This window comes from Lichenostomus cassidix, chromosome 5 (genome assembly GCF_008360975.1).
Source record: "Lichenostomus cassidix isolate B80296 chromosome 5, HeHo_3.0, whole genome shotgun sequence".
Lineage (NCBI taxonomy): Eukaryota > Metazoa > Chordata > Aves > Passeriformes > Meliphagidae > Lichenostomus > Lichenostomus cassidix.
Window position 1 is genome coordinate 58,743,982 of NC_139486.1, and position 16,126 is coordinate 58,760,107.

The following is a 16,126-nucleotide window of genomic DNA, read 5'->3' on the forward strand; positions in this document are numbered from 1 at the left end:
GCTTCCATTCTCTGTGAAAGCTTCCAGCCTGCCGAGAGCCTCCCTCCTGCCTACAGCCTGCCTTCCTCTGAGAGCCTCCCCATCTCCGAGAACCTTGTTCCCTCTGAGAACCTCCCTGTCTGCGACAACCTGCATCCCTTCGAGAGCCTCTCCGATTCCAAGAACCTTCTTCCCTCCGAGAGCCTCTCCGATTCCGAGAGCCTTCTTCCCACTGAGAGCCTCCCCGTCTGTGAGAGCCTGCAACCCTCTGAGAGCCTCGACCTTTCAAGACCTTCCACACCCTCCGACAGCTTCCAGCCCTCTGAGATCCTCCCTCTGTCTGAAAGCCTCCCTGTTTATGAAAACCTTCAGCCCTTGGAAAATCAGCACCTTCCAGGAGCCTCCGTTCCCTCAGAGAGCTTCAGTCATCAAAGCCTCCCTCCCTCCCCGAGGCTCAGTGAGACCTGCTGGTCTGAGTACAGCAGTTACTCCATGGACAGCTCTGCCAGCTCCCTTGGAGCCAAGGACATCAACCACCCCGGCGCATTCCTCAGCACTGACGTGGCCTGGGAAAGCCCAGAAGGAGAAATGGCAGCGCAGCCTGATCCTGTGAAGCATTCTCAGGAGGAGCAAGTGGTGCAGCAGCAAGTATCCTGGAGCCCCCAGCTGTCACCCCACAGCTCCCAGGATGCTGTGCCGGCTGTGCCAACTGGGAACACTCCTTGCTTGGTGGCAGAGATGAGCCCCAAGAGACCCAGGAGGTTTCTCCATCTCCGGGAAGCTGCCCCAAGACGGCCACCAAACACGAGGAATGTGTATGTGGTGGCAGGTCAGATCTGAGGAGCAGGAGGTGTTAAATAAATTAGGATTTTCCCCAAGAGCTGTGTGAGTGTTTGCACTGGTCTGGATTTGACTGGGATAGGGTTCCTTTCTACTCAGTAAGTGGCACAGAGCTGGGTTTGGATTCAGGATGGGATGTGGTGGATAGCACGGGGAGGCTTTGATTGTTGCTGAGCAGGGCTTGCCCTCTTCTGGGCTCTGAAGTGTCCAATGGGTTAATCCATGTTTTTCACTGGGAAGGGTGGAGTGAGTGTTGAAGACAGAGGCAAAGAATGCAGGAAACACCTGTACTGTGTCTCTGTCCCTGTTTGTGAGGTGACCCTCCACACCCTGCAAGGAGCTGATATTTTTGCTACAATGTTTTGGCCATTAATATATTTAAGATAACTCTTTTATAGTGCAACACATTTGTAGCCACCTTAATCTCCAACTTTCAATATGAGCTTTCACCGCATCACATTGCTCCCTATGCTTGCAATCAGCATCTCTGTATTCTTCTGCTGACCTGCATTCCACTGGGTACACAGCTTCCTTTTCCATCTTCTTTCCTAGAGAAGATGTTTGTTCAGGCAAGCCAGCCTTCTGCCTGGCCTGGATGTCTTCTGACATTTGGGAATTGCCTGCTCAATGACCGTAGGAGGTTTCATAAGTGAGCAGCACTGTTGGACCCCAGCAGGTGCAAAAACATTTTCCCTGGGGACCTTGCTTCCCATTTCCCTGAGCAGCCTGCAGTGTGCTCTCCTCATTCCCAGAGCTGAGGTTTTGCTGGCACTTTTCCTCTTGTCAAAGGTGCCCCAGGGCCACGGCTGGACCCCAGCTGGTCACCAGCAGTCACTCTCTCACACCCCAGTGTGATGGGGAAGAGAGAAGAGACAAAAATCCAGCTCAGAACAGTTTCATAATGAAAATCAAGACAAATATAATCATTTCATATTTATGAAACACATAATAAGAGTGAAGTGTCCCAGATTAGGCTGGATGGGGCTTGGAGCAAGCTGGCCCAGTGGAAGGTGTTCCTGGACTGAACTCAGCAGTTCCTGGGTCTCCCAGTGCCTGTGCTCATATTGCTCTGGCCTGAACATTTTGAACACTGACCAGTTCATGCCCAAATGACAAAAATCAGCATTTTCAGACACATTCCATTTATTCCCCTTTCCCATTGTCATTTCTGTGACATCCATTATTGTTGCAGGGAGAGAAATAAATAGAAGGACAAATTTGAGAAATAAAGGATAAAAAAGGTGTGGCACATTTTTGGGGGGAATGCAATTTGCTTTGGGGGTGATCTAAATCACCAAACAAAACTGCACTTTTAATGGGAGCAGGAGATGAAACACCTGGAGGGATCATTGGATCTGACAGAGTCAGGAGCTCTGAGGAATGAGGGTGATGCAAGGACTGGCACAGGATCCAAACCCACCACAGCTCATCCTGGGAGGCTCTACAGGAGCCAAATCCCACTTCAGTACATTCCCCAGGGCATCTTCCTTCAGGAAAACAGGAGTGCCCTGCAGATCCTGACATCTCTGCACAGTTAAGGAAAACTGACAACTCTCCAAAGCTCTGTCATCCCATACTGTGCTCCTTTCTGAAAATCAGAAAATAAGGAAAACACCTGGGGAGCAATGGGAAGGAATGCTACTGGAACAGCTTTGATTTCACACATGGTTTTTATAATCCATTACATCCCGGCTGGGATCTTCCCTACCTCCATTAGTGATTGCCTCACTTTTGCCTCAGAACGCTCATTGTCTCCCCTGCAGATTTACTCCGATTTTACCCCCAAAACGTTCGTTTTGTCCCCTACAGAATCCGCCCCAGAGCGACGTCCCCAGCCCCGCTGTGCCGAGGCAGCTCCGGTGCCCTGAGCTCCCGGGCCGCTGGGGCTGTCCCCATTCCCAGTCACCCCCGAGCCCGAAGCAGCCTCCCCCAGTGCCCCCAGCCAGCCCCACTGCTCCCCGGGCTCCCCACACCTGCCCTGCTTCCTTCTGATCTGTAATCAGAATGCCTTATAGTCTTAAATCCTGTCAATAACACAGACAGATACGGGGGTTTATTTTGAAATCAATTGATACAGAAATGAATATTATTTCTCAATGTATATAAAAGGGACATTCTTTACAGTTTTCAGTATTTTACACACAAGCCCCTCATGAATTTTCGGGCATTTTTGGGGAGTAACCTGCCTTTGTGGAGGGACCCCACCTGACCCCCCTCATCTTCCACTCACCTGCTCCCCCACCACAGACATTGGCACCATCATGCCCCAGACTCCCCACTTCCCTTTTCCTCCCCCCAACAGAAGGCACAATCTCAGTCCAAGTGTCCTGGCCAGCACCTCGGTGCTTCCATAAAGACCTTTCCACATGGACATCAGCCCCAAAACAGGGGGGAAAATCAGGAGAGGACAAGACCTCACAGGACTGGAGTACCCCCAACTCTTGCTCTGGCACAGGGAAAGTCCTTGAGAATGGAGGATGGTGCCTCGTCTCCCACTCCAGCTCTGCTCTGCCACATTCCCCCTCTGGTCCTGCACTCTGAGCAATGCCAGGAGATGTCTCATGCCTTCCCTGTGGTGCTGCTACAGGGAAATCATGGCCCCAGTGGCTTGGAAGATGAATCCAGACTGTGACCCTGGACTCCTGAGGGTCTGATTTCCAGACCCTCTTCCTGAGAGTCCAAAATCTAACACCCCTCACCACAGCGGGGTTGTCCTCTCCTTTTAGCCAACCGGGAGCCATGGATGGACCAGGAAGTGAGGATCCTACTTTTTGCTTTCCTCATGGTGTTCCTCAAGTCTGCATTCCTGAGGCTGTAGACAAATGGGTTCAGCATGGGAACAGTGGCAGAACACACCAGGGAGGTGACCTTGTCCTGCTCCAAGGAGTGGCTGGAGTTGGGCCGCAGGTAGGTGAGGATGGCTCTGCCATAGTACAGAGTGACGCAGGCCAGGTGGGAGGCGCAGGTGGAGAAGGCCTTGTGCCACCCAGCTGCTGAGGTAGCGCTGCCAATGGACGAGTAGGACACCAGGATGAAGGCTGTGGTGCTCAGCACATTGAAGCCCACCACGGCAGCCACCATGGCCTTGCTGGCACGGCTGTCGGAGCAGGACAGGGCCAGCAGGGCGGGCCCATCGCAGAAAAAGTGGTCAATGGTGCGGGAGTGGCAGAACAGGGCATGGAATATGGAAACCGTGTGGAGGGTGGAGCTGATCACTCCAGCCAGGGAGGCCCCAGTCAGCATCCAGGCACTAATCCCCTGGGACATGAGCATGGAGTAGAGCAGGGGCCTGCAGATAGTGGTTGTAGGCCATGGCAGCCAGCACGTGGCACTCGGTGCTGGCCCAGGTGGCGAAGGAGAAGAGCTGGGTGACACAACTCGCAAAGGAAATCACCTTCTTCTCTGCCAAAAAATCCCTCAGGGTCCGGGGGATGATGGTAGAGGAGTAGCAGATGTCCAGGAGGCACAAGTGGCTCAGGAAGAAGTACATGGGGGTGTGGAGGCACCGATTGATCTGGATCAAGGCAATGACTGCCAGATTTCCCATGAGAGTGACCACATAGATGGCAAGGAACAGGACAAAAAAATCACCTGCAGGTCTGTGAAGCCCAGGAGAATAAGTTCAGATGCAAATGTCTCATTTTCTCTACCCATATTGAACATTTTATACATCCAGTTTGGCTGCTTTATGTCATTAGATTGAAATGTTTAATACACATAAATCCATCGATAATGTTAAGAATGTCAATTTTTGTCAAGCAGTTACAAAGCCTTCGGTCAATAAAAGGTAAATTCTGCTTGAAAAAGAAAAAACACAAGTTCCTGGCACCACTATGCCCATTCAGCCAACATATTTGGAACCAGGTGGATATTTAAGCCATTAAGGAAGGAAATACTGTACCAGAATAAATCATTAAGACATTGCAGGGCTTCCTCCTAGTTCTTCTCAATCCACTCACACATGAAATTCCATGATTTTCCTGATAATTGCTGGGAAAACAGAATTATGTCCCATCTTTTGATTATTCCTTATTCAGCCTGAGCACTTGAAGAATAAACACCTGTTCCCCATGTCTCAGGATGAGATTTTCTAGGTGGAAGCATTGGAAAATGGGCTTTTCCTTAGTATATTTTTCCCTGTAGGAATAAGAGCTGGGATTTGTCTTACCTCACTTTGCTTTAGATGTGATGCTTAATTTGGAGGTAAAACATAAATTCAGGGTCCATCTTGCTGCTCACCAGTGAGAGATCAGCATCTCCTGTTCTACAACAGACAGAATAAATAAACATGGATTCTTCTCCTGGATAACCATGGCTTGTTGGAGTTACACCAGGGAGTAAACCAAGAGTAGGCACTGCTGGCTCCTGACAAATGGATCCAAACCTGGAAATCCTCATTGTTGGATGAGCCTGGGCTGAAGGGTTGAGTTTCACCCCCAGAACCTGATGTGTCCTTTCAGGTGTTCTGTGGTCTCCTGGAGTTATTAACAAGCATTTAGAGCTGCTTTTCATCACCCACGAGGCAGAGCCAGAGGTGTTAAAAATCAGGAAAACCAAATATTTGGGGCTGAATTTCCCCCCAGAGGAAGCATCCAACTGCTGCTGTCAGAGAATTGACTTCAATTTCTTTCTTAACTAAAATTCAGTCTCACTTTTCCTTACCCAACCACCTTCATTTTGTGTGGTTGATCAGAGACCTGGAACGGAAATAAATTCGGTTAAAACTCATGGACTATGTTCTATCCCTGCTGAGAGGCTGGTGGTTGGTGTGGAAGAACTAATGGAATATTCATCCTTGTGTGGTGAGGATCTCCATTGTGGCACCCACTTTCCTACTCAAATTCCATAAGATCTTTGGGCAAAGCAGTAGAAGAGATTCTGACAAACTGCCCTGGGACTCACCAAGATCATTCCATCCAACCTGGCCCTAAACACTTCCAGGGATGGGGCAGCCACAGCTTCTCTGAGCAGCCTGTGCCAGTGCCTCACCACCCTCACAGAGAAGGATTCATTCCCAGTATTCCATCTAAACCTACCTGAAGGCAGTGCTTTGCTCCTCTTTGCTCCCAGGTCTGGTTGGAGTGGTGTTTGTAATTCCAGCTGCTCCCAGCTGCAGCTGGAGAGATACCCCAGGGCTTCTCCCATGTAACACCAGTGTTTGCAGAGCTTTGCTCTGTGGAGGATTCACAGAGCCAGGGATAAAACAAGTCAGGGAACAACATCTTACCCTCCAGGGAACTGTCAGAGCAAGCGAGGGGCAGCCAAGCCCTGAGGAGTCCCAGGATCCTCCACTGCCAAGTCAAGATATGATGATTATTAAATTAACAGTGGCAGAAGCTGTTATTTGAAAAATAACAGCTTGAAAATGTTGGTCTTAATTGTTTAATACATGCTAAAAATATCCCCAAAGGAAGTCGATGGCAATATCTATGTTAGGGAATGGTTTGGGTTGGAAGGGACCTTGTGGATCATCCCATTCCATCCTCCTGCCACGGACAGGAACATCTTCCAGTACACCAGGTTGCTCCAAGTCCTGTCCAACCTGGCCTTGGACATTTCCAGGGATCCAGGGGAAGCCACAGCTTCTCTGGAAATCTCTGCCAGGGCCTCTCCACCCTCACAGGGAAGGATTTCTTCCCACTATCCCATCTAACCCCACCTGATGAATTCAGAGCACCTGAAGCATCCATTGAAAATTACCCTAAGACAAAAATTAAGTGCAGTTCAAAGCATCATTTCCACATGTTAGGAGAACTTCAAACATCCAATATTTTCAACAGGCTCAGGAGCTGATGCTTGGAAAATAAAATGTCCAGGTGGGATCAGCCACATGATGCTGCTGTTTTATTCCTTGCCTATTTCTCAGTTTCCTGAGCAAGAACAAGGCACTTCTCTTCCCACGGCTTACTGGAAAATCAGGAGAAATGAGTTTTTATCTAAAATGAAAAGGAGATGATATTCCCAGGAATGTCCAATAGATGGTAGAGATGTACAGGAAATCCTGATCAATATCTTTGTTCTTTTCCCTCTTCCAGTGCTCCATTTTGTACCTCAAAAGGACTTTCATGGCTCTTTTACATCCCTTGGGATTGACTACAGAGAGCCATGGTGCACAGAAGGAGCAAAAAGAAGTTGTTCATGTAAAAACAAGAATTAATTACATTCAGAAGGAGATGAAATGCAACTTTGGACAAGGAAAAGACATCCACAAAACAGGTTGATTTGTCATCCACACCACTAACAAGTTTCCATCCAAAATATGGAGAAATGAGGGAGCTGAAATTTCTTTCACAAGTTATTTCTTGCCTAAAATAAAGATCTTTAAAATAAATATCACACTCCATTGTTTTATTTCAGGTTGTTCAGGTTTTTTTCTTGCCATGCTTTGTTATTTGTCAGCCCCTTCTCCCCACTGCCTTAGTGCAAATCTCCAGATGCAAACTCCACTGATAATATTCCTGACTGTGTTTTTAACAAACCACCATGGGCCTAAAGTGGAAAGCTAATTAGAGCTTTGTTTGAAGGCTTTGAAAGGCAGAAATTGGGGGTGGAAAAAGGACAGGGCAAAGGTGGTTTGTTCAATTGATCCTGGAAATGTATCCTGGTTTCAAATATGGAGCAATGTATTGATTAATTCTTTGACTTGGCTTTTGGGTGATATATCATTATCTCCAAACTGCATCAAAACTGCAAATTAATCCATTTAGAATGTTGTGTTTCCATCTTTCCTAAAAAGGCTTTTCAAGGGAGATGCCTCTCTGATCCAGCCCAGACGTCACAGAATTCCAGAATGTCTCATTTGTTAAACCCACATAACCTCTATACAGGGAATCCTGACACCTTTCATGGAATCCTGGAAGAGTTTGGGATGGGAGGGACCTTAAGGATCATCCTGTTCCATCCCCTGCCCTGGGTATGGACAGCTGCCACTAGGCCAGGTTGCTCCAAGCCCCATATCCATAAATACCTACGGATATAAATGTATAACTTGCCTTCCTAAGGCCAGAGATCTCCTAGATGTTCTTTCTGATCCAAAATTATATCTAGATATTAAAAGCCAACATTAAATGTATATTATACAATACTTTTAGATATAAAATGCAAAATATTCTTGAGTTAAACGTGTGCACTAACATCCACATGTTACTGAAGTTTCTTTTCCCTCTTAAATCTCTTTGAATCCCACCTCATTTCCAGCTGAAAATGAGGTATGGATGAGAGTTCTGCCATGAAAAAAGAGCAGAGAGAATTCCCTGTCCCTGGTAACATGTCAAATCAGAATAAACCCATTAAATCTTTACAGGATTAAAGACAAAAATCCAATTCTTACCTCACCAGAGGAGCATTGGGATCATTGAAGGTTTCTTGAAGAACCTCTCCAACAGCAAAATAACCTTTAATAGAAATATTATTTAATTTTTCAAGTGAATGTAACTTTACTTCAGGGTCAGTGGGTGAGTTTGCTCCAGGTGTCCATTGCCAGCAGCTTAGGCTGTCCTAATGAGCTCTGGATGGATCCCTGGAGCAGCCAGCTGGGATTACAGGAGGTGAGGGCTGCTCCAAGCCTCCAGGTAATGAATGAACCCAAAAGGATCCCAGGCTACTCCTGCCTTGGCACCAGCAGGCCTGCACAGGTCTGCTGATTTACCTGTCTGAACACAATCCAGAGTCCATTAAACCTTCTTATTCTGCTCCAGGTATTCCCAGGAATAGCTCAGATGCCCACAAAACACAGTTTTGATCCAAAGATCGGATTTGTCTCTCAGTTAGCAGTAATGTGAAGCACATCCTCTGATATCTTAGGTGGAATTAGAGGGATCAAGACACTCCAGGCAGCCTGGAAGAGGATGTTCCATGTCCAAAGGAGACCACACAGGGCCACATAAAATCCTGGAATGGTTTGGGTTGGAAGGGGCATTAAAGATCACCCAGCTGGTACTGATGTTTTGGTTGGGTGTAGCTCTGCGAACAGCAATATTTTAACATCAGCATTGGAATTTGGTGAGTTTCTGTGCCAACATTTCACCCCTGAGTCCCATTAGTTCCTGCTATATTACCAGTTCTTCCAGGCAAAACTTCAAACAGCCCCTCTTTTCTCAAAATAATAAATGAACCCAGGAAATCCAGTTATTTCCAAAAGAAACTTTTGATACTTGGAAAAGAACAACCAAGAAGGCAAAACAACTTGTAAAAAAAGCAAAATAATTATCAAGTAATTAAATATAAACCTTTGAACTGTTTATCATTAAATCCTTCCTCTCCCTTTGTGCATGTTCCCAGAAAAATGGCAATTTTTGCTTTCATGACCATTTCTCCTCCACATCAGACCTACCCTATCTCTCTCCAGGACTGTATTGCACCAAATTACCACCAACTTCCTCCAAAACCTTATTTTTCCACCTTCCAGCTTGCTTTATAAATAACAACCAGATTTATTCCAAGTCTCCTGATGTTCTCTCAGCCAATACTCCAGGCCACCAAGTGAGCAGGTGATGACGAGGCAGGTCCAAGGTTTATCCAGTTTATCAAACCTTTATATTATATATCACTCACACTGGATAAAGTTCAGAACAATAAATTCATGTTTTATACTCTTTTCTGAACTCCAGGACACTGAAATATCTGGAAGCCAACTCAGTCCTGGGTCTGAGTTGGGTCCCTGATCAAAGCATGGTGCAGATAAAAGGAATGCAGGGATGTGCACATGTTGTGAAACTGGCAACCAGGACTTCTCCAGTATAAGTCCTGAGGGGAACAAACTCCTCGGGCTGAGCTTCAATAGAGTTTGTGGGACAAGGGTGTGGATGGAGCCCCCAGATGGGTTGATTAATGCTGATTAGTTCACTCTGAGACAATTAATCATTGCCTCCAAGTGTCCAGAGCCACCTGCTCAGGTAGGACATCCGAGCTGCAGGCACTTCAAGGTGGATAATCTCATCCTTGAAGGAAAACTGGGCTGTTGGATGTCCACAGAGGGACATCAGCAGCTCCAGAGCTGGGGCTAGAGATGCTTTGTGTGACACTTGGTGACTCTCTGACCAGCGGGTCATTGCTGCTGCCATGTGTCCTGGTGGCTCCTGCATGTGAGAGATTTGAGATCCCTGGAGCATAATGGGTTTCAGAATTCCATGTTATCCCTTTTTGTTTGCTCTTTTCTTTGTTTATCTGCTCTGCCATGAGGAGGACCGAGGGTTTTATCCCAGGAGAGCAGAGAGAACATATTTACAGCCCTGCCACCCACAGGCTCAGCTGTTGGAGTCAGGGAAGGAGCACGTCTCTCTCCACATCAGTCTGGATGTTCTCTGCTGCATTTGGGATAAACCCTTGGCTCCAATCGTCACAGCGAGAGCACAGGAGGAGCTGTAAATCCAAGAGAAAGAAGTTGACTTCCTTCTTCATGTCCTCCCATCCCCTTTTTTTGGGTCTCTGTCAGAAAACAGCCTTGCAAAAGTAGGAGTTTTTATAATAAATGGGAGTAATGGCTTATGCAGATTGGTTTTTATTTTTCTTAGGCAGCTGAAGCAACATAAATGGATTTATGGAAGTATTAAGGGTGAGTCTTATTTAGTTATAAAGAATTGCCAGCAGAATACAGTTGTTAAATCAGCCTTTGGAATTGGATTATTTTAAAATTCATTCCCATTTCAGTGTTTTATCTTCATTCCCATGGTTTTTGGATGTTTCAGCCTGCTGGAGCTCAGAAAGGTATAAAACATGAATTTACCAATGTGAATTTTACCCAGTATGAATGATATATAATAGTTTGATAGACTGCATTAATAAATAAAAGCCAAGGGAAAATGTTCTTAATGTGATGTAATGTGGGATTTCACTTGGATTAGGACTTTCTTCTGCTCCAGGTTTATGTGATCTCTGATGAGGTTCCTCCAAGGTAACTTCTGAAACAAATTTCTTTCAAACCAAAAGGGAATAAATATCTGATTCTTTTATGGAATAAATCCAAACTTTTATGCATCTGAGCACAAATAAGCAAATTTGCCATTCGTGTTGCTTTAAGATACATGTTCTTTTCTAAGCACCTCAACTAGTAAGTAAAAAAGTTTAGAATTTATTTTTGGAAAATATATGGAATATACCAATATGTGGCAATTAAAACAGTGACTGATTGCAGTTAAATATGGCCCAAAAGAGAAACTCTGAGGTTTACCATTTTGATGCATTTGTTCTCTTTGTCTCAGCAGGTAACACGTGGCCATGGGAGGAAACCATACGCAGCTCACATTCATCCTCCTGGGAATTACAGACACTCCCTGGGCTCAGGCCCCTCTTTTTGGGCTCTTTCTGCTGATTTACATCATCACTTTGGTGGGGAACATCGGGCTGATGCTCTTGGTTTGGGTCTCTCGCAGCCTCCACTCCCCCATGTACTTCTTCCTCACTCATTTGTCCCTGGCTGACGTCTGCTATTCCACCGTCATCTCCCCCAAAATGCTCATGGGCCTCTTGTTTGGGAATAAAACCATTTCCTGGGCGGGCTGTGTGACACAATTCCACCTCTTTGCTCTCTTTGCCACAGCCGAGTGTCACCTCCTGGCTGCCATGGCCTACGACCGGCTCGTGGCCATCTGCCACCCCTTGCTTTACGCCATGGCCGCGTCCCCCCGCGCCTGCTGGCAGCTGGTGGCCTGGTCCTACCTCGTGGCCTCCCTCAGCGCCCTCATCTACACCAGCTGCACCTTTGGGGGCTCCTTCTGCGGGCCCCGCCGGGTCGACCACTTCTTCTGTGATGCCGGCCCTGTGCTGAGGCTGGCCTGCTCTGACACCCATGGCAGTGAGGTCACCATCTTTGCCCTGGTCATGGCCAATGGGCTGGGCACCGGTGTGGTCATCCTGCTCTCCTATGGCCGCATCCTCCACACCATCCTGGGGATGTGCTCGGTGCCCAGCAGGGCCAGAGCCTTCCGCACCTGCACCTCCCACCTGGTGTCTGTGTTGGTGTTCTACGGGACGCTGCTCCTCGTGTACCTGCAGCCGGCGTCCCGGCATGGCAGCCAGGGTAAGGTGGCCTCTGTCTTCTACACCGTGCTCAGCCCCATGCTCAACCCTTTCATCTACAGCCTGAGGAACAGGGAGGTGAAGGCAGCACTGGGGAAGTGCAGGAGGAGGATGGTAAACTGCTGCTGGCATCAAAGAAGTGCAGCTCAGGGAATCAGGGAATCCTGGAATGCTTTGGGTTGGAAGGGATCTAAAAGATCATCTGGTCCAGCACACCATGGGCAGGGACACCTTCCACTAGGCCAGGTTGATCCAAACCCCATCCAACCTGGCCTGGAGCTCTTCCAGGGATCCAGGGGCAGCCACAGCTTCTCTGGACAACCTGTGCCAGTGCCTCACCATTCCCTTAGGGAAGAATTTCTTCCCAGTATCCCATCTAACCCTACTCTCAGCTTAAAGCCTTTCCCCACTGTCCTGCCACTCTGTGCCTTTGTGGAAGCAAACCATTCATCTAAAGTAAGAAATGATCCATTAAAATAATTGGATATGTCCCTGATCCTCACAATTTTATATATGCTCTTCCACAGTTCCTCACAAAACTCAATTACAATATTTATCCTGGAGAAATAGACCCTACAGTTACATCTTCCTTGGAAGGAAGCAAGAGTGGGAGCCTTAAACTTGAATTGAATTCCCTTTCCGGCCACGAGGCTGTCAGAAGAAATTACTCAGAATGGTTCTGGAGTATTACTCCAATTATTCTTCTCTTTCTCATAGGATGCACAAATCACAATTTTATTGATTTGTAACTTATTTTGCACTGATGAATGTGTGTTTTTCTTGCAAGATTATTGTCCTTATCCCTAAACTCCAATAAAATTCCTTGTTGTTACCTGTGAGTTATTTATTAGAGCAGAGCTGCTGGGGTGGAAGGGAGCATTTGGGAAGAGCAAGAGTATTTTAACATTTGATTGGCAAAAAAACAAGATAAAAGGCTTAAAAAGTGCATTTTTTTCTGGCTTAGAAGAATCAAAGCTGATGGTACTCAGGATCTCAAGATACACCTTGGAATATCAAGGGGAATGCAAGTGTTCAAGTGCCAAAACATACCTTGAAAACCTAACAGACGGATTTCACCCCAAATTTAAGTGCATGTCTAGTTTCCATAGGTGAAAGAATCCTCAGCCCCTGATCTATGGATAGCTGAGAGCTGTTTGGGTGTGGAAAAGGCCCTGAAAAACGCAAACCCAACAGTTCTCCAAATCATGGCTCATTAAAGAAGGTACAGGAATGGCCATAGCACTGGGGAGAGACCAGCAATCCTTCATCCTTTCCTGGCCTGGAAAAAACTCCCAATTCATGCCCATCCTAATGAATTCCAAAGGCTATTTGTGGGTTTAAGGGCAAACTGAGTGCAACCTTGGAACTTCCTTTCACCATTTGGGTGGTCTGGATAAGCTCAGCAGAGATGTCCACCTCTTCCTCCTCTTCTCCACCTTGTCCCCCACCTGTTGACACCTTTGTGGGGTGGGAAGAGTTCTGACTGCACAGAGGGACAGGCCTTGGCTGTGGCAGGGAAAGGTGGAAACTGGAATATTTTCCCTTTGTTACTGTGTTGTGAAGATGTCATGTTCTGAGGAGTCACATGGGAATTAACTTCCTTTTGAAAAGTAGATGGATGGTGAACAGTGTCTATCAGTTCTGGAAACAAACAGCATGAGAAGAGATGTTTTAGGGCTGGGGGCTTCTACCTGGGAAAGGTGGATCTGGACTGGATTAAAAGAGTTGGAATAAATGTAATTAAATGAGAAAGGGCTTGGCAAGAGAGAGACTTTTGATATCAAAATTGGGTGGGAAGGGAATTTAAAGCTCATCCCATTCCAACCCCCTGCCATGGGCAGGAACACCTTCCACTAGACCAGGTTGCTCCAAGCCCCGTCCAGCATGGCGTTCAACACTTCCAGGGATGGGGCAGCCACAGCTTCTCTGGGAAACCTGTGCCTCACCACCTTCACAGGGAGGAATTTCTCCCCACCAGGCAATGTAAGTCCACTCTCCTTCAGTTTAAGATTGTCAGGTTGAAATGAAGAGTTAAGAAAGCCCACCAGCAGGTCTGAGCTCCAGATCCCACCAGTGGGCCCTGAGCTCCAGGTGCCACCATCCAGGTGCCACCATCCAGGTGCTCACAGCTATTTCCACAAGTGATGCTCTTCCCATTCCCAGAGGAAGAAGTGATCCTGGGAGACCAACCACCCTTCAAGGAATCATAAGCTTAACAAGATCTTCTGGGCTTTGCCAGGAAAGTTTCCAAATCATCAAGGAAGCTTCTCAGAGGGCTTTTAAACAACTTCAGTCATCCTTCTTAATGAGCCACGAGAGACTAATTAGCAAGGGGAAACCATGGAGAAACTTTCTTCCTTGTTAAAGACAAAGTGAACTTCTCCAGCTGCTTTGTTTGCCACATCCAGGAGACAAAGAGCTGCAGGGTCAGTGTGGTGGGATTGTGACTGTGTTGAGGGACCTTCAAGCTCATCCCATTCCAACCCACTTCCAAGGGCAGGGATGCTTCCCACTATCCCAGGCTGCTCCAAGCCCTGTCCAACCTGGCCTGGAACTCTTCCAGGGATCCAGGGACAGCCACAGCTTCTCTGGGCAACCTGTGCCTGGGCCTCCCCAGCCTCACAATAGGGAAAAATTTCTTCCCCATACCCAATTGAAAAGCTCTGACAGTGTGAAGCTATTCCCCCTCATCCTGTCACTCCAGACCCTTGCCCAGAGTCCCTCTGCAGCTCTCCTGGAGCCCCTTTAGGCTCTGCAAGAGGCTCTCAGCTCTTACCCCTGAGATGAAATTCCCACCTACAGGCTGAGCTCAGACATGGGTTACTGCTGGCTTAGCAGCTGGACTCCATGATCTTAGAAGGCTTTTCCCACCAAAATAATTCAGGGATGCTGTAAATTTTTCTACCCCATATTTGCTGCTGGTCAGCATTCCTGCCTCTCCTGTTGGCTTCTGGGCTCAGTTTCACTGTAGTTCCCACCATTTGTTCTTCCTTCCTTCCTTCCTCTGTGCCTCATGATTTATTTTAGAGGGGAAACCACACAATTACCCAAAACTAAGCAAAACCAATTTAATAATAAAACCAAAATATGATCCAAATGACAGGATAGAGAGCAGTGGTGGGAAATTCCACCAGAAACCATGGGAGATGCCAGATGATGGCTCTCAGCTCCCTGAGCATGCTTGGGCCTTGAGTTTGGTCACTGCCCACTCTGTGGTGGCACTAGGGAAATTTCCCTTGGAAATTAATGACTTTGGAAGCAGCTCCATAAGGAAGAGACTTGCACTGGTAAATAAACGCCACTACTTTCAGGAAGTTCAATGGAAACGTGAGGTTTTATGTCCCACTTCTTTGTATAGATGTAATTATATATATATGCAGATTTATATGTAAAAGCATCTTTATATATACATCTCTTTATCTATATAAAGAAAACTTGTATTTAATTTTTTCCTGAAAATATATCTAATCTTAAAATATTTAAATTAATCTCTTGAAATATATAATTTGTCTCTTGGTATTAAAAAGGGAATTAAAAACAACTGGTGCAAGAAATGGAGATTCCAGGATTGGGACACAGCTCAGGATCTGAAGAAGTGCTGCAATGGCCCATTGGGAAGAAAGCAAAACACATCAGGAACTCGTCTGCTGCAATTTATTTTTACATGATGGGATATCCTGATATCTGAAAACCCAGGCAGTCAGAAACAGGCATCAAAGAGAGTCACAATCATGTTTATGAGAGCAAGGAGAAAAAAATTCTTTTTTTTACCCATAAAAGAAGGAAATGGTCCCACTGTAGTTGTAATTGGAGCAGATGAAGATGATGAAGATGAATATGAAGATGATGAAGATGAAGATGAAGATGATGAAGATGAAGAATTATGCTTCAAAATGGCTGCAGGAGACTCAGCTGCAGTCATCTGCACTGGCCAGAGAATCCTGGAATGGCTGGGGATGGAAGGGACCTTAAAGTTCATCTCATTCCAAGCCCTTGCCCTGGGCAGGGACACAGGATAACCCATGAGGAAAGTGGGTGCATCAGGAGCAAATATCAATGCTGGATGTTCCATCTCCTTCCTCTCATGGTCAAATGCTTGACCACAGAAGATGGACACATTTTATCACCATTTTACCAATCCCCACCTGCACAAAGAGCCAAAACCTTTTGGGTTTGAGAGCAGCAGCTCCAGCACGAAGCCACAGGGCACAGAGCAGTGTCACCATGGCCACAGACTTGGGGTTTCAGTCACTGTGGCTCATGTTCCTGTTTAAAGGTCAGGTGATGGTCA

The 16,126-nt window shown here is 46.7% G+C and overlaps 2 protein-coding genes and 1 pseudogene across 2 annotated transcripts in view; 2 read left to right on the forward strand and 1 right to left on the reverse strand.

Moving 5' to 3' along the window:
- Positions 1-16,126, forward strand: part of LOC146436769 (proto-oncogene Mas-like) — a 107,991-nt gene that overhangs the window by 33,658 nt on the left and 58,207 nt on the right. The gene's annotated exons all lie outside the window — the stretch shown is intronic.
- On the reverse strand, positions 3,505-4,473 carry LOC146436772 (olfactory receptor 5F1-like; annotated as a pseudogene).
- Positions 11,035-16,126, forward strand: part of LOC146436773 (olfactory receptor 5AP2-like) — a 13,216-nt gene continuing 8,124 nt past the window's right edge. Inside the window, exon 1 of the mRNA XM_085063759.1 lies at positions 11,035-11,949. Within this exon, the coding sequence (XP_084919885.1) occupies positions 11,035-11,949 (915 nt within the window). The remainder of the gene's footprint in view (positions 11,950-16,126) is intronic.